Source organism: Anopheles nili, chromosome 3 (genome assembly GCF_943737925.1).
Source record: "Anopheles nili chromosome 3, idAnoNiliSN_F5_01, whole genome shotgun sequence".
Lineage (NCBI taxonomy): Eukaryota > Metazoa > Arthropoda > Insecta > Diptera > Culicidae > Anopheles > Anopheles nili.
In genome coordinates this window covers 66,462,438-66,486,234 of record NC_071292.1, presented here as the reverse complement: position 1 = coordinate 66,486,234, position 23,797 = coordinate 66,462,438, and the positions used below count along the sequence as shown (strand labels likewise).

At 50.7% G+C, this 23,797-nt stretch overlaps 1 protein-coding gene across 1 annotated transcript in view; it reads left to right on the top strand.

The window, feature by feature from the left end:
• The first annotated feature begins 11,980 nt into the window (after nucleotides 1-11,980).
• Nucleotides 11,981-23,797, top strand: part of LOC128724842 (uncharacterized) — a 42,147-nt gene continuing 30,330 nt past the window's right edge. Inside the window, exons 1-6 of the mRNA XM_053818563.1 lie at nucleotides 11,981-11,989; nucleotides 12,102-12,227; nucleotides 13,821-14,007; nucleotides 16,135-16,271; nucleotides 21,682-21,807; nucleotides 23,437-23,541. Coding sequence (XP_053674538.1) covers nucleotides 11,981-11,989; nucleotides 12,102-12,227; nucleotides 13,821-14,007; nucleotides 16,135-16,271; nucleotides 21,682-21,807; nucleotides 23,437-23,541 — 690 coding nt within the window. The remainder of the gene's footprint in view (nucleotides 11,990-12,101; nucleotides 12,228-13,820; nucleotides 14,008-16,134; nucleotides 16,272-21,681; nucleotides 21,808-23,436; nucleotides 23,542-23,797) is intronic.

The window sequence follows — 23,797 nt, the reverse complement described above, 5'->3', positions numbered from 1 at the left end:
AAACTATCATTTGGCATATGGCACGTGGGTGCGCAAGTATATAAGCAGGATCATCGATAGTATCAGGCGCGTGCAGCCTCCTCGATGGATGTTCTCGAGCGACGTGATTGGTCTAACCGCACTATGAACTGACGCGTACGATAAACGGACACTGCATTTCTTTACGGTGTAATATCATCTGGTGTGGTACAAAAAAGATATAAAAAGCTAGCGAGAATGTTGAATTCCATCACACAAATTAGTCGCATACAATTTTCTTCTTTATTTTGCTTTCAAAATTATGGTTTTACGCGGAAAAACAACATAAGTTCTATTTAAATCTCACAACTTATGACCACCAAGATCGATACGGCCATCTCATAGTGTGCTAAGAGCGATGCGATCGAAGGTAAATAAGATGGGTTGCGGATTAGCACGTGCTAGAGCGATCGACAATATGTGCTGATAACATTAGAGAGAGAAAGCAATCATATTTGCTAATGCGTGGGAGCGAGAGCATCCCTGGAGTGACCTTTGAGATCGCTTTCCCAAGGTATCAGCTAGGTGCAGCCTCCTTGACGCATGCTCTCTCGGTACTAACGAAGCCAGAATCCATCAAAAACGGGTCGTTTTTGGGGTCTTTTTGGGGACTTTTTTGGGATATTTGCGAAATATCCAAGCACGCAGTCACTCTCTCCAGCACGGAGGCTCATTTGGTACTGCTGGTAGAATATAACTTGAAGGCAATTAAAAACTATCATTTGGCATATGGCACGTGGGTGCGCAAGTATATAAGCAGGATCATCGATAGTATCAGGCGCGTGCAGCCTCCTCGATGGATGTTCTCGAGCGACGTGATTGGTCTAACCGCACTATGAACTGACGCGTACGATAAACGGACACTGCATTTCTTTACGGTGTAATATCATCTGGTGTGGTACAAAAAAGATATAAAAAGCTAGCGAGAATGTTGAATTCCATCACACAAATTAGTCGCATACAATTTTCTTCTTTATTTTGCTTTCAAAATTATGGTTTTACGCGGAAAAACAACATAAGTTCTATTTAAATCTCACAACTTATGACCACCAAGATCGATACGGCCATCTCATAGTGTGCTAAGAGCGATGCGATCGAAGGTAAATAAGATGGGTTGCGGATTAGCACGTGCTAGAGCGATCGACAATATGTGCTGATAACATTAGAGAGAGAAAGCAATCATATTTGCTAATGCGTGGGAGCGAGAGCATCCCTGGAGTGACCTTTGAGATCGCTTTCCCAAGGTATCAGCTAGGTGCAGCCTCCTTGACGCATGCTCTCTCGGTACTAACGAAGCCAGAATCCATCAAAATCGGGGGCCGTTTTTGGGGACTTTTTTGGGATTTTTGGGAAATATCCAAGCGCGCAGTCACTCTGTCCAGCACGAAGGCTTATTAGGCACTGCTGGTATGATTTTTTTGGATTGCAATTAAAAGCTATCATTTGGCATTTGGCACGTGGGGTGCGTAAGTATATAAGTTTCTAGTAGTATTTACAGTTGTCTTCTTTGTTTTGCGTTCAAAATTATAGCATTCACACCCACCCGAGCAACGAATGTTTCGTTATTGAGATTGTATTGCTTCCATTTGATTGCCTTTATAGCCAATTACCTGTCGGAGGTGGGATGCTTTTTGCTGCAGCGGCTGCCGCTGTTGCGTCCCTTTTCAACCATTACTCATGTTGCGCCTGATTTCGAACGGCTTATGGCTAATATCTGCCTAACCCCGTGCTCAAATTCGCGGCTCACAAATAAATGCCAATCAGTGGGACGTGTGCCATGGGCCGATATTTTGCAGCGTAATGGAAAAATCATTATTGCACCATTTTATGATAACCGCACGGGATAGCAGATAGCGCGCTAGGTGGCCCAGCAAAATTCGTCGAACCATTACAGTCACGGATGCGACTAATTATTCATGACCGCAAAACGATCCGGATGCGGCTCGGTTCAATCGACGACGGTTCGATGTGATCCATCGTGGAATGAGCGTTGTAATGCTCGAACGCTTGTGGCTGGGGCGCTTCATCGAAATGTCGGTTTCCGTTGCATTGATAACGCACGAGAGTTGAGTTATTTTGACTTGTGGTGGGGAAATGTGCGCCACATTTGGGGGGTTTGTGTAGGTATGTTAATTCTATTAGCTTCTGCCACGCGTCAACTTGAAAGCTGCCAACTTCGAAGGCCACCCGGTGCAGTGAATTGATAGATTCAATTAAAACATATCATCGAAAATCCTCACCCCTCTAATCAAATGTGTACGGCGCGTGAAACGGAGAAAAAAAATACCAAACCCCCAACAACGCATGGGGAGTACACTTTTATGTTACATGCATTCCCGTGCGTCATGCTAATTTCGCATTGGCGCATGAATAAAACATTCGCCCGATCGGTTCGATAAATTTTGCGCGCATGTGTGGGTCAAATATGAAGCCAGGAATGGGAGCACCGGAGTGCATTAGTGTCTGCTTGGGTGGCGCTTTTTGGGCATCATTTGCATTTGGGTCCTCGGGGGATCCTTGCACTCAAATCGAATCGCCCGCCGAGGCGGATCGAACTGATATGCGATGTGATGGAACCGGAGCTGACTCAGAACGTTTCTCGATGGACGGTAAACTTTCTACAGTTGCCTTATGCTATACGTACGCACGTACGCTGCTTTGTATTTAGCTGAGGAATTGAAAAAAAAATACCCTTTTCAGAGGCTCATTTTTCAGGGTTGGGGTTGGTTTGATTATAATGGAGTAATGAAAAATTCTTCAATGCAATTAGGAGGGCACATATATCAGATACACCTTGACCTATAAAAACACAGTCAACTCAAACGTAGACCAGCAATCCGATACGAAAGCTCACCCACTGTGCCGTATGGTTTATTCTTCGAAACGTTTGACTCGTCATCGTGCCCTCGAAACAAAATCCCTCGTTTGTCCGAGCTGATCGTTTTGCCTCGGCAAAGGCTGAGCTCTCACTAACTCTCACTGATAGCAAAATGGTGGATAAGGAAGCCGAGAAAAAAAAAAAAACGACAACAGACACCCCGTCGGCAAACAGACACCGACACCGAAACTCTGGTCCGCACGGACACTGACAAATGGCTGGAAAATCAGCAATGCAAATGGACGCGAGGATTGGCCGAGCCAAATGATATGATTAATGTTTGCTCGCAGTGCCCCATGAAATATGGACCACCCAAACCGGACCGTCTCTTAAATTTTCCCTTCTCTCAGTTCATCCGGTGCGTGGAAAACCGGACGGCGTGCCACACTCCACACTCGACGACACCCTATCCATGTGGGTGGCCTACCGAAAATGTGGCCAAATCCACGGGAAAACGCGTTTGCCCCATCGTGAGGGCGTGATTTCTGCCGAGCCACCCACTGGTGAATCCTCCCGCCCGGAAACGACGCTAATGTTCGGCCATTTGTTGTGGCCAGCGATGAGACTAGGTGGGTGGATGGGTGTGGGTGGGTGTACGTGTGTGTGTGATTTGTTGGACGTGCACATGAGGTGCAGAAACTGGCATGCAAATCACATCACCGTCGAGCCTGGATTGACCTTCCCTGGGGGAGGGGGTTGTAGTTTCGGTTGGAATGATGTGGCAAAGGGCGACGGGATTTATCACATCATCTCCGCCTGGGAATGTTTTCCTCCCCCCCCCCCCCCCCCAAACTCCCCTGTGAATCCAGCCGTGATTGAGTGGGGGTTCGTGCTGTTGAAGCTTCTAATTTGGGGCTGAAGTGGATTAGCCGTCCAGCGGATTTGGCGAGTGGAACATGACTGCAAAGAAAGTTTGGTGTGTGCGGAATAAAATGCGCCCTCACCCCCGCCCCCCCCCCCCCACCGCATTCGAGGGTCCTTGCGAACGTTGATTTAATTTCAATCCTTTTCCCAGCCAACGCAAACGAAGTGCTCGGTAGACGGGGCATGCAAATCGATGTAATCCTCGAACCCGGCTCGCGGCTCGGTGTGTGCGGAGAATATTTATTATCATTTCAATCCGACTCGAGTGGCATCCTCGGGTGCCCTCCCAACCCCCCCCCCCCCCTACTCAGTTTGTGAAGTCAATTAACATTCGTACAAATTCCATTTCCCTGTTCATCCGCACTCATCGCTACGGGGTAGCGCAAACGAGCATGAGCCGGTTTTACTAGATTTTTCGCACTGCCGAGACCAAGCCGGGAGCCGAGGGATTTGGTCACAACGACTCGCAGGTGGCACCGGAGGATGATTGTTTCGTATTTTTGTCACATAATCTAGCCCACCTTGCCTGGGGTTCGGTTCGGTTGGGTCCGGTGCCGTGAATGGCACGTCTATCAGCCGTCCCCAGAACGAGATTGGTATGCAACGGACGAAAACGACGGACCTCGGCCGGTGTCGTTTCTGTTTCCTAGTTGGCCCAGAAAATTGCCATCCGGGATGGGGCTGCAATAGGCGGGGCGAATCGTTTCGTTCTGTGCTTCCGCTGACCTCTCGCATGCCATGCCACATGCCGTACCAGCGGTGGGGACAAAGTATTCCGAGTAAGTGTCGAAAAATGGATGGCAACATTCCCGGAATAACTCTATCAAGACCGAAATGAGCTCCAAATGGAGGCGCCCGGTTGCGAGAAGCAGCAGCGAAGGGATGAAAAATCGAACGAGATAAAAAAAAAAGGACGAAGGACACTCCGGTGCGAGCGTTCATTATAAAGCCGTACGGGACGTCCCGGTCAGTCTGGGGCTCGTTCTTGCGCTTTCATCCGTCCGGACTGATGTGGCACCTGGCTGGTTTTTGGGTTGGTCGGACGCTCAAAATGGCCACCACCGAAAGCTCACCCGGACTTGCTGCTCGCACGTCGGACGTAAAATGTAAATGATATTTTCGCCATCCATAATAGACGCAGGAAAATGAGACCCGGGACGTGGCGCTACCCGGTGACCTTGCTGTTTGAGCTGTCGGTGTTGGTTTCCTATATTTTTTTGTTCCTGCACCTGATCTGACACCCTCTGGTGGATGCCTCGACTGCTAATCTCTCGGTCAGTGTTAGGACACGTCCGCCGATAATTATCTGCCATCGTTACGAAAGGGGCGGCCAGCATCGTTGAAGGTGTAACGAACGTGCGGTGACGCGTAATGGAACGCGGACCTACGTTACTGGCTTATTACGTGGCAAGCAAGAGGGATTCTGCTCGTTTTTTTTTTTTTGATATTCCACGTTCACTGCCGCGGTGGACACTCTGCCTAATTAAAATCCATTATATGCGCAACGCAACGCATTTAATGCGCAAGCGAAAAGCTCAAACGCGAGATGAGCTTCGTCCGTGGGTGGGATCTCGCGAGCAAAACGCGATCCTGATCTCGTTAGCTCGGACCCGTGCAGCATTTTTGCGTGCCTGTGGCATCAGGCAGTCTCGGGATCACCGGAAACGTCGCTTTCCGTTGGCATTCGGGTGGAATTGCGGGTGGCATGAGTCCCGCATTCCGTCGGACCGCTCGTGAGTGCGCACGTCCTTGCGTCCAGCAAGCACGGAATAATCCGCCCCCTCGGATGGTTTCGTTTTGTGGTTTGGGAGGTTTTTTTTCTCTCAATCTCTCTCCCAGCGCGGTCGCGAAACGCATCCCGCAAAAGAAACCACACGGATGGATGGCAATTTGCCAAGGCACGAACGTGGTGGCGGCGGTGACAACCGACACCGGATAATGTTGCAAAAGGAAAACGCGCCACCATGGTGGTTGGGGGACACAAACATAAAAACAAAAAAACAAAAAATTGGTCCTGTGGAAGGACAATCCGGTTCAGACCGGTGGCCCGGGCGATTAACCTGAAGATGGAGCAGCTTTTGTGGGCGGAAAAGTGTAAGGAAAAAACGCGATACGATGAGGACGACACTCGACCGGAATATGCCTGCCCAATGTGACTAATGCGTGGCAGCCAGCATCTACGCTTCGGCTGGCTGCGTGTCCATGTTCACCGGCCACTGAGCCTGGGTGTGATGGTCTTTTGTTTCCGCTCGGTGCCTGCTAGGATCGCAGGACAACCGCAAGGACGACACACGCAGCGCGTGGGGTTTTTATCTGCATGACATAAATTTCAGCTACACGCGTCAGTGTGGCGTAGGGATGAGTAGGAGGTTTTTCCGAAAAAAAAAAAAACACAACCATAACGCCTGAAGTCCTTAAGAGTGGGCGAGTGAGCTGAAGTTTGCGTGTCAAGCGAGAGAGAGAGAGAGAAGCATAGGCAAAATGTGGCAGTAAAGAGTTTGTGGTTAGGTTTCGTTGAATTTCCGTTCCCATTTCCGGAAAACCGGAGCAATCCATCACTGGCGGTCCTTTCGTCGAATGGTGCATTCCTGCTGGACCACAAACGCTTATCTGTGGCCCTTGAGATAGGATCCCCCTTAATCGGTCGTAAGATAGTGACCAAAGGGCACACATTACCGGCACGTGTCGAGGCACCGTCGGGGGAAAATAATCGATGGGACTTTTACGATCACGAGTGCCAACGAATGCGAGAAATCACTCCGAATGGTTTACTTGATTTTCCCAGCAATCGAATTCCGTGTTTACTGACGTTGATTTCGAGCCTCACTGACTCGGTGGAGCACCTGCTGTTGTAACTCCCAAACCCTTGTTCTTGTGTTTGCAAACCCGAGCCAACCTGTCACAAAAGGGGGAATGAAAAAGAAAAGGAAGCTTGAGCCAGGAAACGGCACACGCTCGGTGGCTAATCAAAAATCGTCCTTTCTCCTGTGACCGGAGCTCGTTACGGGTCCGACGCTCGGGCCGGATATCCTGCCCGTACGGGGCAGCTTCAAAAGAACGATGCGAAAGCCAAACAAAATGCATCCATATGCCTGGGGCACAATTGATGGTGGATGGTCGCGTGGTTCACCGAGCAGCCGTCACGATGGCATCAGAAGTCGCTCGGAATGCTTCCCCACTGGGAGCTGGCTTGGGACCGGGTGCCGTCGGGATGAGTTCATAAGGCCGAGCCTGAAATTGTGCGCCGTTGATGCGAGCCGGAGAAACTAATTCCATTTATTCATGTTTGATTGCGAATATGGAAATCAGGCTCGGTCTGCTTCGTTCCTGCACCGCGCGTTCTCAGCTCGGCCATGATTGCAATCTCGTGCCGGAGTCTGATTGTCAGCCGCCTTCCGCTTCGAACTGCATAGTTTTCTTTTATTCCCCCGATGATGGCCGTTCCGGTGTTCCGGTGCACCTTCCGGGCCATCAGTTTTGTGAGCCATTGGTGGTGTCCTGTTTATGAAACCACTGCTCACAGTGGCATTAGCAAAGCAGAGATAGGAAACCGGCAGCTGAAAGCAAAAAAAAAGGAAAGCAAAAAAGAAAAGCACATCAGCGTATAATCCGAAACGGTGATTAAATGTAACGTGGCTTTGTGAGCCGTTCTCGGAAGTGAAGCAATTTCATTTCAGGCTTTTGTGTGGTGGTAATCATGTACGTAATCATTCGTCGCGTGGGATGTCTGCACGAAATCGAACGCGTTTTGCGAAATGTTTCCATCAACCTGAAACCATCAGCAGTTGCCAGTTTTGTTACAACCTTTTTTGTTGAAGCGATGCTTGCGACCGAAAAGCGCACAATTTTAGCTGACCAGCTACAACAAGCAAGAGCACAGCTTCGCTCCGAGTGTACGTTTTATTTTCCGCACCAAAGTAAATATCCCTTTACCTTCATTTGTTCTCCTTTCACCGCTCTTGCCAGCTAGGCGTTTGGGGTAAACTTTTTTTTCGGATCGTTTTTGCACCAGTTTCTTTTTTTTTCGCGTGTCTCAAGAGACCGTACCGCGTAATGAAAAGGATAAATAACAGCGCGAAATATTGCGCAAATAAACGACGGTCTCCTTCCGGGAAAAGGCGACCGGGAAGGATTGAAGAAGAAGAAAACAAACCGTTCGAGAGGAAGCTGCCTCTCGCTCGAGCTCAAATGCGTGCAAAGGATGGAGTGAAAAATAAAAAATATATAGAAAAAAAAAGTGGAAAGTAAAAAAGCAACCTCCAACGAAGCAAACGCAGCAATGACAACTCAGGGCAACTCTCGAGCCCGATGCGAGCAATGATTAACTCCGTTGGCCCGCAGGCGAGCGCTTAATTTCCTCCTGGCCCACCGGAATGTGCCACTGGGGCTGGGGGGCTTCCAGTTTTTCCGCTTTTTCCAACTCCAGATTGTTAGTCTCGGAAAGTGCAGCTAGCTCACGTCGGTGAAATTTCTTCATTTTCCGTTCATCTCGCTCGCTGGCTCGACTGGCGGACATTGTTGTGGGTGTGTGAGGGAGATTTTTTTCCCTAACACCCACCCACCCACCCACCCACCTTTTGCTGGGGGGAGGGGTTTTTATTCGACACATTTAACTGCCTCCCGACGGCACCCAACAGCTGCCGCAGCAGCAGTTGATGGTGAGTTATGACGGCCGAAGGTGGATGAAAGGCGCAGCTTGCTCTATCCTTTTCGCTCGCTTTCGTTCGCATTTGAGCGTTCCTGAAAGCTCGGGATGTAACCCTTTTGCCGTTTCAAACGACAGCCCGTCCAAGACTCGGACATGGTGGAATAGAATGGAAGGAATAACACACCGCAACGAGCAGGACGCTCGGCTTGGTGCCGTAAGTGAAAAAGCTGCCCGCTTCCGCTGTCCACGGTTTTGGTAATAAAACCGAAAGAAATGATACTTAAGTGCAATGTACTTTTATTATTATTGTTTTATCCGTGAGCCACTTTTCCCGACCACTCGTAACGGGCTTCAGTCGAATGTTGGTCATATTTCTGCCCCCCCCCCCCTGGCAGAGCGAAAGCAAGCGAATGAGAGAGAGAGAGAGAGAGAGAGAGAGATCGAGAGCAAGAGAGTAATGGAGAACTTCCCTTCACGGTTGGTTTGGTCAACCGGCGTCTACGACCGATGCGGTCGTGAAAGCGGACGAGCTCTGGTCCGAGGGAGGATTCCGGGAATTCGTTCGACCTTCCTTATGGTAGCCTTTTTCGGTTCTTCTTTTTCTTCTTCTTCTTCTTTGGGTCTTTCCACCGCACGAAAGTTGCTCCATTCATTGCGGTCCGTGGGACTGGCGCTTTTCCCGCAGCCACAGAATCCGAAACATCTTCAAGAATGATGGAGGGGGTTGGTGTTGTGAGGGATGGGGGGGGGGGGGGGGGGGTGAGAAAAAAAACCCAGTTCACAAAATTCTCTATTTATAGGAGACCTCGGGAGGCGAGAGCATCACCGATCTGAATACGGTTCTTGCCCTCATTGTGCCATTGTATCGTGCAAATTAAATAAAAGCCAGTCTGCAAGCTTTCACCACCCCCAGCCTCAGTCAGTTCCACCCAGGAAAGCGCAACCGCAAGCAAATGGTGGGGATTAAGATGCTGACGCCATCCGGTCGCCAAAATCGAGCCCCATCGTGTCCCCACGTGCTGGCACTTCCCGATCATCGTCACAACCGCCAACTGCCACCCACACTAACGAGCTTTCCTTCCTTCTGGCACTCGAAATTGAGTGGGTGTCCCTTGCATGCGGGAGCGGGTCAACAAACACCCTCCAAAGAAGGAGACAATAGGCAGAGGGCAGAAAGAAGAACAGCGAGAGCGTGAGAGAGAGAGAGAGAGAGAGAGAGATAAGGAGAAAAAATTGGAACCACACCAAAACGCCTTATGCTGCGGTTTGTGTGAACGCCACACCGGAGATGAGTGGGTGGATGGGTGGATGGGTGGGTGGTCTTGCAACATACTCGTCACCAAACACCCTCCGTTTGCAGGGAAGGGCGAATGTTTATGTGTGCACGTGCCTGCATTCGGTGCCGGATGCAGGCCCGCTGGCAGCAGCAGCAGCAGCAGGTTAAGTGGATCACGAACCTGTCGAGCGGCCGTGGAAAGCGTGGCCGGAAAAGTGTGGTTGGGAAAGCGCCCTAGGGCAGGGTGCCCTGGGAGCGCATAAAATTATGTCTCAAACGTCGCAGAGACACCGTCTCCGTCCCACCGGGCGGTTAACGAGCCCGGCTCGTAATCCTGGCTCGGCCCGTTTCCTTGCGCGATTCTCGCTTTTCTTTTCCACGTCTTCCGGCGAGGCAAATGTGTGTGTGTGTGTGTATATAGGTTGCGCCAGTGCTCCCCGTTAACTACCCTTTTATCTACGTTCTCGTGACCCGTGCAGGAGGAATAACACAAAAAAAAGGCAACCCCGAGAAATCTTCCTCCACGCATAATAAAGCGATGCAAACGAAAGGGCCAAAATTAGGCGAACCGCAGCGTTGGCCAGGTGGAAAGGGTTGCCGTGGAAAGAGCATAACCGTGTTATCCCACGGGCCTCGTGACCGGGTACTAAGCGAAGGGCAAACTAGTGCCCGATGGAGGCGTCGGCCACCGGCACGCGATGGTTCTCGTGGCATAACATCAAGTATCCGCGTTTACGGCGCTGGTCGGTCGTACTTTTATCTCGTGCGCACATGACGCGTTTTGGCGTACAAAAGCGCGTTTTGGAGGTTATAAATATGCGCTGCTAAAATGCAGCTCGGGTAAAAGTATACGCTGGGATTATGGACATCCTTTGGACAGAGATCGTCTAACGAACAATCGTTGTTGATTGGATTGTTGCAGGTTTGGTAAACGAGCACAAATCTAACAACCATCGAAAGATAGTTTTTTGATTCAGATACAAAAAAAAATGAGTTAAATATGGTGTTTATCGTTACAGTTTCAGTACTATCACATTGATTTTTGCGCTAGCTTGATTTCTTTTCGTTCATTATAATATCATATTTCATAAACTATGAAGGCATACTTGCGTTGTAATTTATTTTTGCTTTGACAAAAAAAAAAATTGCTTGCGGGAATCATGCAAATGGATCTCAAATTCACGCCCGCTAGTGTATAATGGGTCAGTTTAATATGCGACCCCAAGCACCCCGCTGGGAAGCAGAAGAGGCAACAAATTAAACCGTCCGGACTCGAAACCCGAGGCGCAAATGAAAAGCGGCCACATTTGCGATTCAAATGTTGGCCCCGCGGATGTTTCCCACAAACGGTCGAGTTTTGCAAAACGCGCGCTAGCTGCCATCGCTTACGCCGAAGCTGTACGCGTAAGTAATTTTCCAACTTTAGCAAACTTTTGCCAGCCCTCGACCGGGTCCAACCGGTTTCGGGCGACAAGGTTTTACGACGCAAACGCGACTCTACCGGTGATTGTGGCTTGTGGCGCACGGCGGCCTGTAAAGCGGCCTTGGTTCGGCTCAAGTTTCTAATTGATTTCTTATGTAAATTGCGCACCATATTATGCCGCATCGATCCATCATCACCCGATCTTCCCAGGGACGTGCGACCAAGAATGTTTCCCAAGAACACGATGCCTTGCTGAATATCGGGCGCTACTGGGAAATGGGCACACATCATCGCCATCCCGAGCGCGTACGAGTGAGGTGGTTTCCCTCGTTTCTGGTGTGAACCGCAATTAGTTGACCTCTTTCCTATTGCTATCACCCTTTTCGGATGGATGCCGTTCGAATTCTAGTGACATTATTCTCGCAAACCGAATAAATACGGCTGGCTGGTTGTGGAAACAAAAAACCAACCCCGAGGGGGAGAGAAAACTTTCCGAACCCAAACGAGCACAAGAGGTCCTTCAGGTGCCCGGGTGAGAGTGAATCACAGGATGACTACATTATTTTGCGTATTTGGGAACAATTTGTTGACCACCACCTGGCACGATGGAGACGCCTGGTGGTTGACGATGTCGGTACGATGGAGACGCCTGGTGGATGGTATCGACGGGACGTTCCCGTAGATGTACGAAAATAAATAAAAAAAAACGCACGAATTACGATCAAACTTCTGTGTGGGTGTGACGTACGTGTTTGGAGTAGCAACATCGCTTGGGCACACACCGAAAAACAATGAATATAAACTCATGGTAGTTAAATCATTTCAGCACCAAGAAAACCCCCCAAAACATGCTTCGATTGTGTTTGTGCAAACATGGGTTGCGTAGTGTGCTTGGTGATACGTTTTTAAATAACTATTTTGTTCAACTTTCCCGAACCCGTTTGCTTGTTGCCGTTTGGCTCCTTTTTCCTTGTTCCGCTCGCCTATTGTGCAGATTGCAGGTGGCTCGAACGGACAAACTTTCTCCACTTTTACGACCTGCAACTCCACTGGAGTGCGTAACGGGAGACTGGGTCTCAACTTTCGTGCCCCGTACTGCAACCGGCATCAGGGCTCGGCTGTGAGAAATCATCTCCATTTTCGCCTCTATGTCCGATGCTCTGGTCAAAAACTGACGGAACAATCGCTTGGCCGCCCTCGGAACGGGGTCTAATTGCGGGTGTAATACGAGTTTTACAACCGTCAGGCGACGTCTAACCAGTTTGCACGGACTGGAACTTCCCCGGGGTTGTCTTTACGGGGTTCAGTTTTGTGTCGATTTACCACCGAAGCATGGCGTGATTATGCGCCAGCAACCTCGGAAGCATGCCCTCGAACGGGTGAGGGAATCCTTCAAAAGGACACCCCACGGTACGGTGCGGTTGTTATTGTTAAGTAAAACTAGCCCCATCCGGCATTTTATGGACGCCGGGGAGCGAAACACAAACTGCTATCATTAAAACTGACGCGTCAAATCGTGATTTGAAAGACAATACGAGCTACCGAGCACCGTCGGGAGGGCGATGCACCAGTGCAAAGCTCACCGTTGCTTTGTCCGTCGTTCTTTGAAGTCACCGGGGCGGAGTTCATTAGGTGAGTTTTCCCACCGGTCACAGACAAAGCCCTTTTGCGGAACCGACGGTGAAGGTTCGAACTTTTAATTAACCGTCCCACTGGTGCCATCTGTGACCGGTGCACGGTGCAGCTGAAAATTGTCACGTTAACCGGCATGCCGCTTGGCACAGCTCGAGAGTGGTTTAGAAATCGCAGGTCTCGTCGCGCTTCGCGGAAAAGCTAATTTAACGAGCAGCAACGCACCGGTGCATCCTTTCTCTCGCTTTTCCGTGGCTGAGTGTGCGCTTCCGGAAAATTTATAACCGCTTCGTGTGTTCCAAATTTCCGCTGTCGTCGTGAGCCAGCGAGGGCGACACCATCCCTCGGCACCCACACACCCATTGTATCGATAATGCGCGTACGTCGTCATTAATTTTGTGCATTATTTGACGGATTTATATTTTAATGGAAGCGATGTTTATTCAACCGAGCGGCGTTTCATCCCCCCCCCCCACCTTTGGATCTCCCGGACCGCGTGGTCCCGTGACCTGTGGGAGTCATCGCCGGTGAAGTGGCAGTTATTTAGATGTTGCGTGCGGGTTGCATAATTTCGGGCGCGTTTGCTCAGTGGCTGCATTTTGCTGCGCAGGAAAAACCACCCACCCCACTCGGGTGGCAGGTGACCATCCACTTGCACGAGCGTTCATGGGAAGCAGCGGTGTGCCGTGTGCTAAAAATTTACCATTTTAGCGAGATAATTATAATCCATAATCAAATTTCACTCAGCCGCGCTTTGTTTTGGATCAAATTCGGCCGAGCGCGGGCAAACACGCGACGGGTGGCCGCGGTTACGATATTTGATTATGCGCGACAAATAGGCGTGCGGACGTGCGTGCTAATGTGTTTTGACCGCAGCAGAAAACAAGGCCACTCGCTTCCGTTACGGGTTGGATGGGATTTTCTTTCCGTCACGTGGCGGTCGGTGGCGTGTGGCGGTCGTGTTTTTTTTTTTCAATTCCCAAATCACTATTGACCTCCATCACCCTCGCTGAGGGGCTGATTGTTTGATTTGATAATGCGTAACACCTGTTCTCGTACCTTCTCGCTACTCGTTTTTCAGATCATGATGAAAGCAATACACTGTTCACTGCTGGCGGTGCTGGCCGTGACGTTGCTGGGCGTGTGTTACGCCTGCAAGATCTCGGAGTATCCCTGCAAGGGTGGAGCCAGCTGCGTACCACTGGACAAATACTGTGATGGCCGGGACGACTGTGGTGATGGTAGCGACGAGCCGAAAATGTGTACAGGTGAGTTGTGGTCCACAATTATTTTTCATTCTCGCGCTTTCATCCAATCATTTATCACCATACGGCAATTGATTGGAATTTTTGGCGCAACTGTTTACATTTCATTAGCCCCATTACCGCGATTTCATAAATTGTTTAATGCGCATAAGAATGATGCGGTTTATTTATATTTCAAGGTTGTTTGTTTTGTAAGATAATGTTTGTTTAATTTCACCTGCAAAAAACCATGGGTACATTTTGATTCCTTTCCGCGGGAAAATGCGGCAAAGCCTTCACCGGTACAAGGCTGGCTAGTTTGGGTTGAAAATCAGCGCCTGATTCACAACCAATGCTCCCAAGGCCCAGCAAAAGGAGGTCAATTTGGTGCACAAATAGCGCGTGGTTCGTGAAGTGTAATACGAAATAGAATTATCTTAATTTATTCATTTTCTTTCGCTCGCCCCAAACAGCACAAGCGCGAAAGGGGGACCTGCGGGTTTGTGTTTGTGTGTCGATTTAATTAAATAAACCCGCGCACGGGAGGCTCATTCCCGCCTCGGCACCAGGTTCATTGGCCGGATCAAGGCTCGCGGCTCACCTGGGGTTACGGCGCCGGGATTTCGTTTTGACTCAATTACGCGCGCTTCTGATGGGTTGACAAAAAGTGTTTCCTACTATTTTCACGGCACATCCACAGCTTCGGGGCTGATTTATTTTCACTGCCCTTTTGCCGGGTTGATTTAAGCGAGTGCTGGGTTTTTCGTTAGCGAGTTGATGCTCCACCGGCTTTCCACGAATTACATGCTGATGTTTGGTGGGACTTTTTTTTTTTGCTGGGTGGATTTTTCCACTTCCCATCCGTGTTACAGTTATGTTTTCCGTTTCAGAACGAACGAAAAACACACATTTTCGCACCCCTAAAGCGTCAGTTTGCCCTCCATAGAGAGAGAGAGAGAGAGTCGTGGGTTTGATCAGCTTTGATCAGCGCAAGAGCTGAGCCAGAAGATTTTAGCCAGAGTGGCATGCATGACTAACGAATCATGTAAGCTCACCGAATGGCATGTCTGGTGTCTGGCAGTGGCGCACAGCACGAAACTGACATCCGGCGTGTCACGGAGTCGTTCGCCTTTCAGATGGGAAGTGTCTTTCATTACTTCGCCTTAAAGAAGCGCAAACACACGAAGAAAAGGCACGGGCGTATTTTTGTTTCTTCCACCTCGTGGCGCGTGTTCGAACACACGCGGGAGTACGCTCTGCTCTACGGAGATTAAATGTCATGCGGACTCCGTCGTATTTGCGCTTGGCGGAGATGTTTTCCGTACTATTTGCCCTTGCTAAGTTGACGGGAGGAAAACACGCTCGTGGGCCGTGTTTCCGCTGCGAGTTATTCCGAACGAAAATGTGTCTTTTGTAGGCCTTCAACAAACATCACTCTGGTTTGATGGATTTTCGCTGTAACACGAGCGCGAGATGATATTAGCCCCGCTCGCGAGGCGCACTTGTACTTTATATTTTTCTTTGCATCCGCCTGCCATCACTCAGCACAATGCTGGGATGCACAAGGCACGCCGGTGTAATCGATACCCATGCCGGTAATCCGTTCGGATTCGCCGAAAGCAGAAAGAGAACCCCCTTTTATTTTTTCTTGCTTGCAAGCAAGCGAAACCAAACGAGTTCTCGAGCCAACTAGAAGCGAAAGACGCGAAAATGGCTTCCAAACTTCCCAACCTACCACCCCCCCTCCCCCCCCCCCCCGAGTTGAAGAAGTTCGCCCGGGCATTAATTAATTTCCACGCCCATTTTCCCGCCTCCCAGTTCCGGCACGGCTTAAGCCCACAGGACCATTGTGCTTGTGACGTGCGAGCAAGGTGGCTAGGTTGGCAGCGAGTAAACCGGCTCCGTTTCATTTAAAGAAATTGAATTGAATTTTCCGCTCCGGGTCAGTTCAGCGCTCTTATTTTAATAACCACCGGGCGGCTCCATCCGGTTTCACCAGCCACCAGGCGGCTCCATCGATCAGCCCGAACCACGCTCACTTGACGTCCAAGACGGGGGCGAAACCACACGACTTACTTTTCTCGCTAACCTGTTCACGTGTTTTCTCTCTCTCTCTCTCACACTCTCACGCTTTTCTCCCCTTTTTTTCAGTGTGCAACCGGACGTACTACGGCGACATCGGACGGACGTACACGCTCACGGTACCACCGCCCCAGTGGAACCGGCTGCCATTTTTGTGCCATCTTACGTTTACCGCTTCCGGTCACGAACAGGGTGACATCGTGCAGGTAAGTGCCCGTTGCGGTTTACCCGCAACCCACCCGCGACTACTGCTTCATCACTAATTCACGCGGGGTCGCGTGGGAGTTGGAAAAATTATCTTTCTTTCAAAATACGCTCGCTTTGCTGAGACGGGAAACCGGGATCGCACGCAGCTGGGATGGTTTTCCGATGGTTCTATGGCAGCGGGAAAACTCTGGCTATCCCAATTGTGAAGGATTGTGAACTGGTGGACGGTTTTTATAGGCAAACTTTTTTAATCAATCACGGCGGCGAATGGCGTCCGAGGCGTCAAATCGCGGCAAAGGTTCAGCGCTGTTCAGCAACAAGTTAAATCGGAAGCATTCGATTCGGTCAACTTCATTGGCGCAGCGTTAAGCGGCAAAAGCGGACCGGTGCCATTAGGACCGGAGCGTGGCAAAAGCTTCACCAAACGTTGCGCCAGCTGCGGTCAATCGTGAAGCTAAGCGTTATTTGAACGTTCCGAATGACTTCGAAGCGTGTTCGTTTCACCGTTCGACGCTCGTCACAGCAATTTAGCTGGGCGCTCATTTGAAATACTGAACCGAAAGTCAGCGACCAATCTTCACAGCCACTGTGCGCAATGTTCATATTCCCTCTGCTCTCTGTTATCCACCTGTCGGTCGGGGGGGGGGGGGGGGGGAGCTTTTTTTTCCACGAGCCCTCCCACTGGCCCATTTTCTAATGCCGCTTGATGAGCTCCGCATGATGTGCGGCGATATCGATTCCGTTTTCGTCCCGAGCGCTTTCAAACCCGCAGGGTGTGTGGAATTCAGAAAACTAATATCGATTCCGGCAAGATCCGAATCGCCACACGGAAGCCACTCCCGTTCGGCTCATCCCGGTTGTCGGGAGTGAGTTTCGTGTGGAAAGCGAAGCCAGATTCTTTTCCCATTACACACACACACACACGCTTTTCCCGCTCGGTGGCGCGATGGCGGCCCATGGAACGAGCCCATGTGCTTGATTTGTTTCAGCCGCACCGAAGCATCTCGGGGCCCAAGTCCCGAGATTTCCCGGACTCGCTTTCACTTCCGGGCACCTCCCCCACCGGACGCATTAAACAAACAGCAGATAAAAGCGATTTCGCTTTGTGTGTGAATCGTGCGATTTGCCATAATGAAGATTTTCAAAAACCACCCCGAAGGGAACGGCACTAATGGGGCGATCGAGTAGGGGTGGGCAACAGAGAGAGAGAGAGAAGAGAGAGGTGGCAAGGGTGGCTGGCTGGTGCCGGAGAATCCACCTTTTGAGCATTGCGGCAATGGGAATTCTAAATGCAGGCCCATCAGCTTTGAAGCCCAATCGGTGCGCGAGTTCACTTTCCGCTAGGATGTGCGCTCGGAGCTCGGATTAGAGGCCACAGCTGGGGAAAAGCGAGGACGACCGGTGGTTGCCGCCCGTTGATTGTGCCCCCCTCCTCCCCCCCCTCTCCACTTTTCCCTCTGGCCCTCGGGCGCAGGCTCCATCCTGACACTGAGGTGTCTCACTCGCACAAGGTCTCCCCGAAAGGCAATCAACGCCGGTTTTCGACAAGAACGAACAACTCCAAGAAACTGTGGCTTCACTGCCTTCAGGGGTAAACTTTTTCCACTCTCTGTATTCGCTCACTTTCTCTCGTTCTATTGTCTTTCTGAACCCGCTAGCGGCGGTGAACCCCCTTACACTGTTCGAAACGAGTTGTGGCACGAGCCGAGCGACCGAACAATTGAAACGGGCTCGCAAATCCATCCTTCCCGCGAGCGAGCGCCACAAAAACGAACGAATGATATGCAAATTCGGCCTGATGAATAGAGCGGGATTTAAATTGCTAATCAATGGCGGTGTGCGTATCGCGCTTAATTAAATAACTGCCGAATCGTCTTCCAATTGCGTGGGAGCCTTTCCTTTTCGCCCCACATCTTGCGGGGGGGGGGATGAAATATATTTTCCCAAATTAACTGTGCAAAGCGTGAGTGGCCGTGGGTTTTCTTCAGGGGTGTGCAATCAGCACCCGAAATGAGGTTCACGTTTTCTTTTCGTTCGCATCTTTCCCCAACCCCCAACCTGGTGCTAAACGTTGATGGGGGAGCAAAAATGTATGTATCCGCAATTTATCAGCCGCGTTCGAAAAATTGATTACGACGTCCAGCGAAAGGGGAGTGCCGGGAAAATAAAGGCGCAAAAGGGAACAAAATGAAAAAAAAGGGCTGACCAGTCGCTCCCAATCAAGGTGAACGCTTGGGAGAATCAGAAATCAAAACAACACCAACGCGTGCTCGAAGTTATTTATCTAAATTCAGCTAATTAGCTGCCGAAACCTTACCCGCTGAACCGGCGACACTCGTTAACTCGCTAACTATCGCCATCGAGGACCTTTCGGGCAGGGCAATGCTGGTGATAAATATCTCCAACCGCTCGCCAACGCCAGATCAATGCTTAGCCAAGACACCGAGACCCCGAGATCGACGGTGGACAATTTCGGTGTCCCTTCGGTGCCCTTCGGGATGTTCCCGATGGCCCGAGTGTGTGGCCAAGTTACGTCATTTCCCGGGAAAAACACAACGCTCCGTTAGGGTGGTGGCCGAATCATTAATCAGAGTCACTTACGGTACCGGGCGTTTGGGTTGATATTTGGGCACGACCTAGGTCGGTCAGCCCGGAAAACAACTCAACGGTTTAACCTTCTCCCAAATGACAGCAGAACGTGACCCCCTACGTGGGGTGGGTGGAACGGAAACACACGCGAACAAACACTTTCGCTGCGTTTAATTAATTACAACTCGCCGGAGTCCTGGGTCCGAGGTTAGCTCATTTTTCGAGCACTTTTTCCAGGACGCAACACTCGGGCTCGGAATGCCACCGTCGCCGTTATTATTAATGCTCACAACACAACGGCGACGCTTTGCGATGGGGCCGCTTTTCCGGACACGTCGTTGTTCCGTTAGTCCTGAGGCTCGTCCCCAAAGGCACAAGCACACACACGCACACACACGCACACACACGCACACACACACTGCCTCATCCGTTTGTTTGTTTTGTTTTTTCACCATCGCGGTGCGGCCGTTACCTTGGCCGAGGTAAGGTAAGATCCTTACAGTACTGCCGGAAAAAAAGCGAGAACACTCGCTCGCCCATCATCATCTCGAGTGCGTTTGCTTAGCGTGGCCGCCATTCGGAATCCTTCACAGGCGCGTGCACGCGCCCACGACACAAAGCACGGGACGGTACGGGGAATTTTCCCACCTTGGGCATGCCACATTCCATTTCCACCGGCCGTGGGGGTGCGAGGGATTTTTCATAATGGGCTCTCAGCGCGGCTCGGCTTCTTTTCAGCTGTCCTGCGTGCCGTGCCCGAAGGATGGAAAGCTCACCGTGAAACAATGGAAAACCTCGCGCCCAAGAAACCGGTATCTGGCGGCTGGCAATTCTTCGTTTTTTTTTCTTTTATTACATCCACCTCTAATCAACTTTTCCTTCGACTGCGGGTTTTGCCCGCCCATTGTCTTGGATTTCCCACCCACAATCGTTGGTGCCTCGTCCGGTCCGACAACGGCCTTGCCATTGTCCTCGGTGGACCTCGGTGAGCTTGTTGAGCTGCTTCCGCCTCCGGTCGCTTTCCACGCGCAAGCTTCGTATAAATTAACTCACCGGGCGCGCTGGTTTTCCTTCAGTCGCGCGTTCATCACCGAGCGAAAGCGAAGTTAATGATGGCGCCCTCCCCCCTGGTTCCTATATCCTCCTTGGCGCACCCCCCCCCCCCCCGACGAGCTCAAACGATCGAACTGGGCTCGCTCGTTTTCTTTTCTTTTTTCGCCCTTTTCATGTGTTGGGGTTTTTGTTTGTTTTTTTTTTCTTTGGTTCGCGTCCATACTCATTTTCCTGCGAGTTGCTCCACGCAAAGGAGCTCTTTTTAATTCCGATTGCGATGGTGTAAGATGCTGCGGACGCCGCTGGCAGCTGGTGTCAACCGAAAACTAGGCCTTCGTCTTTCATCCTCTTCTCCCCCCCCCCCCCTGCAACCCCAAGCCTCACCAGCTGACGTGTTTCATCGGGGTGACAGTTTTATTTCTTCCAGCTTATCTCTCCCGACGGGACGCGATGGGTTTTTTTTTCTGGTGAAACTTCCATCGTCCTTCATTTCGGTTGCGTTGTGCTTTTTGTTTTTTATTGTTTTGTTACTCGTTTCCTCGGCCTCCCTTGCCTTGCACAGCCGAAAAGGGGGAAGCTCTCTATTTCGTGCTGCCACCCGCACTCGAGCCAGGCGTTAGTGGGGCTGTGTCAGGTTGGGTGTGTTGTTGGAAAGAAAAACTAACTCCCCATCCCGTAAGCTTATCAATCCCCCGGTTGGTTGGTGGGGAGGCGGGGGGGGGGTATTTTCTATCTCCCCTCCCCATTCACCTTGCCAGCTCTCACGCCTTCACCCCTCAAGCGAGTGAAGGACGATCACCGAAGACGGCAGCTTTCAGAATAATGGGGTTCTTCTCGACGGACGACCCCCTGAATGCCGTGAATGATCGACTCCCACTCGAAAAAAGGACTCTCGCACACACACACACACACACCAGCACAAAACGGCACGTAAAAGAAAAGGAAAACGAGCCATTTTGGTGTGCATGTGTGTGTGTGTTGTTTCAACAGTAAGACACAGTCGTTCACGAATGCGACAGAAGTGACCTCACTCGTCGACCAGCCCCAGATCCTGTACAATGTTGCTCCCGCAGGATCCACATGCCATTTTGCTGTCGAATTGAGAAAAGACGTAGTGAAAGGAGACACATAGGTCGGCAGCACCGGAGTAGAAAAGCAAATCCAATGAAAACATAACCAACCGGGTAACGGCAGGCTGACTCAACACCACAACTGGACGTTTTCCGGCGCCCGGTGGTTGGGGTCTTGCATTTTACCGCCAGCCGAGTGGTTTTAGCCGAGCGGAAGGATCCGAGATGTTTTATTATGCCAGGTACCAGGTCTCCGCCTGGTCGGGTCGGGTCGGGTCGGTTCTCAGGCGATGCAGCATTGATTGAAGATCCTTTTAAGATACGTACGATGAAAAGATTAAACGTTTCGACGCCAGCCGTGGAGCGTGTGTGTGTGTGTGTGTGTGTGATTGTTTCGGAGCGAGAACGAAATTAACCTGACATCTCGTTCATGCCCGGGCTCGCTTCCACTTGGGCTGGTCGTCGCACGTCCTGGCGCTGACATTGAGGCTTCATTATTCAGACCGTTTGTTGGCTTGAATAATAACGAAGCGCTGGCAGTCGTTTGTGATAAGAAAAGGGCTCTGTTTGTTCGTGCGGCACCGGGCTGAACAATCGAGCGTACTTCGGCACTGGCTGATCCGAAAACCAAACGCAACCGACGCTCGCCGGTACAATTAATGCTCACTAAGTAGCGCCGTTTGCTTTCTAATTTCAGATCATTTTCGACAAATTCACCGTCGGTCGGTTCGACGAAGGGCTGATCGATCCGGATATGGACTCAACCGATGCAAGTCTCACGAGCGGAGGTGATCTACCGGGCTGTCCGGAGGGTTTCATGCAGGTAAGTGGTGCACCCAGTGGCTTTGTGTGGGAAAATAGCCCAACAACAGCAAAAAAAAAAAAAAACGACGCAAACTCTCCGGATTATGTGTCTCGAAGCTCCCGGATCTCGTGTTGCAGCTGCAGCTGGACGATAGCCCCAAAAGTTGGCGCCGTCTCGAGGCCCGTCTGACAACACAATTAGCTCGGGATCAAGCGAGCACTACGCAAACAAGCGCCGGCTCGGCTCGAGTCCAACAGAAACCGGGACCGGGGCTTTTATCACGGCACCGGGCCGAACTTTGTGGTGGCTGTCTTCACCGAGCGCTTTGGGTTGGGAAAGTTTTACATACCGTGCTGCTTACACGGCTGGGCGCGATCCAGCACGACTGGAAGGAACCGGAACTGATAAAGCAAAGCGATGCTCTGTTTAGTCAGCAGCCCGAAACTGCCCCATTGGACCGGGCTTATCACGTTCCAAACGCTCTGTCGAGCCCAATAATGCATCCAGATGCACTCGAGTACGCCAGACCGCTAGAGTAATAGAAGCGAGCTGGCCAGAACTGAAATGGGGCCAGTTTTATTTGCGCCTCATCGGAGCCCGTGCTGCAATTTCGCACAGCTAAAGTTTCATCTCGTAACGGGCCCGTCGCTAAAACACGCCGTTAAGTTTTATCTATTTCCGATGCGCTGTTCGATGGGGGGTTTTTTGTGCGTTGTTTTTTCCTCCTGCGAGTCTCGGATGCCTCGGTGGAATTGGAAAGTGCACTCTCGTGCACTGGCAGCACATCCCAAACCACAAAGTGATCAAACAAAGCACGACTTCTCGAGTGTGCGATCCCATTTAACGGGGGTAGCGACTATAGACCGGACGTGTGCCGGGCCAATGTGCGGAATGTACGCGAATGTGCATTCGAACGCGCTTTTAAAATGGCCGCTTGTGAAATGGGATTCAATAGATTTCAAGAAGCTCGAGCGCGAGCCTTTGAACGGTGTTACAAAGCGCACATTTTCGACGCTTCTAACCGCGACGGTTCGTGGATTATAATTGAAGCATAAGCAGGGACCGAACGCGCGGGCGAACTCGCCGGTTCGATCCGAGTTTAATGGCACTCAACAAATCAACCCCCTTGAGCGGAACGCAAATAAATGCCACCATAAAACCTCGCAACGGGTTCGGCTCATTTCGTATGCATCCGTTCCGGGAATTGCCAACCTGCTCGAGCAGGTTTTTATTCGCCTACCAAATCGACAACTCGCATTGTTTGTGACGTTTCCCCTTTTTTTTCGTTTCTCAAAGCTGCTCATGCTTGTTTGAAGCGAAGAATACCTCCCAGGAAGGCATCGGTTACGGGGGCACATAAATTTCCAAACGGCGTCCTCATGCATCAATCAATGTCTTGCCCGTTTCGTCGGTGTACCCTTCAATTCAATAAAAAGGCTCAACCTACCGTTCCGTGTGCCATCGCTTTCTTTTGCTTAAATGCACAAACGTGCGCCTTCATTTTGCGTTCCACCGTGCATACATGTGAACGAGGGTGGGATGCGTTTTTTTTCTCGCTTTCTCTTCGTTGATCGACTTCTTTACTCATTTACCTCTTTTCGTTCTCTCTCTTTCTCTCTCTCGCTCTCTCTGCCCCATCATCAACAGCTCAGCGAGCTAGGACGCCCGTTCACCGGTGGATCCTGGTGCGGGAAGGCATCCGGTCATCAGCTGTACTTCAGCGAAACATCCACGGTGACAGCATCTGTCAAGGTAATTTAAACTTCACTTTCAACTTTCCGCAAGCCCCGTAGGCCAACTCCCGAGAGGCGTCAGCGTAAAACGAACCCAACCCCGGACCCGAATCGAGTACATCGAGAGGAAAACCGTGTCCGGGAAAAGGGCAACATCTCACATCTAGTCACGGTGTGCGATGGCGTTTTTCTCTCTCTCTCTTTCTCTCTCTCTCTCTCTGTTCGTTTGGCTCCATTTCCGGTTACATGTCGACGTCACCGGGCTCAGCCTCCGG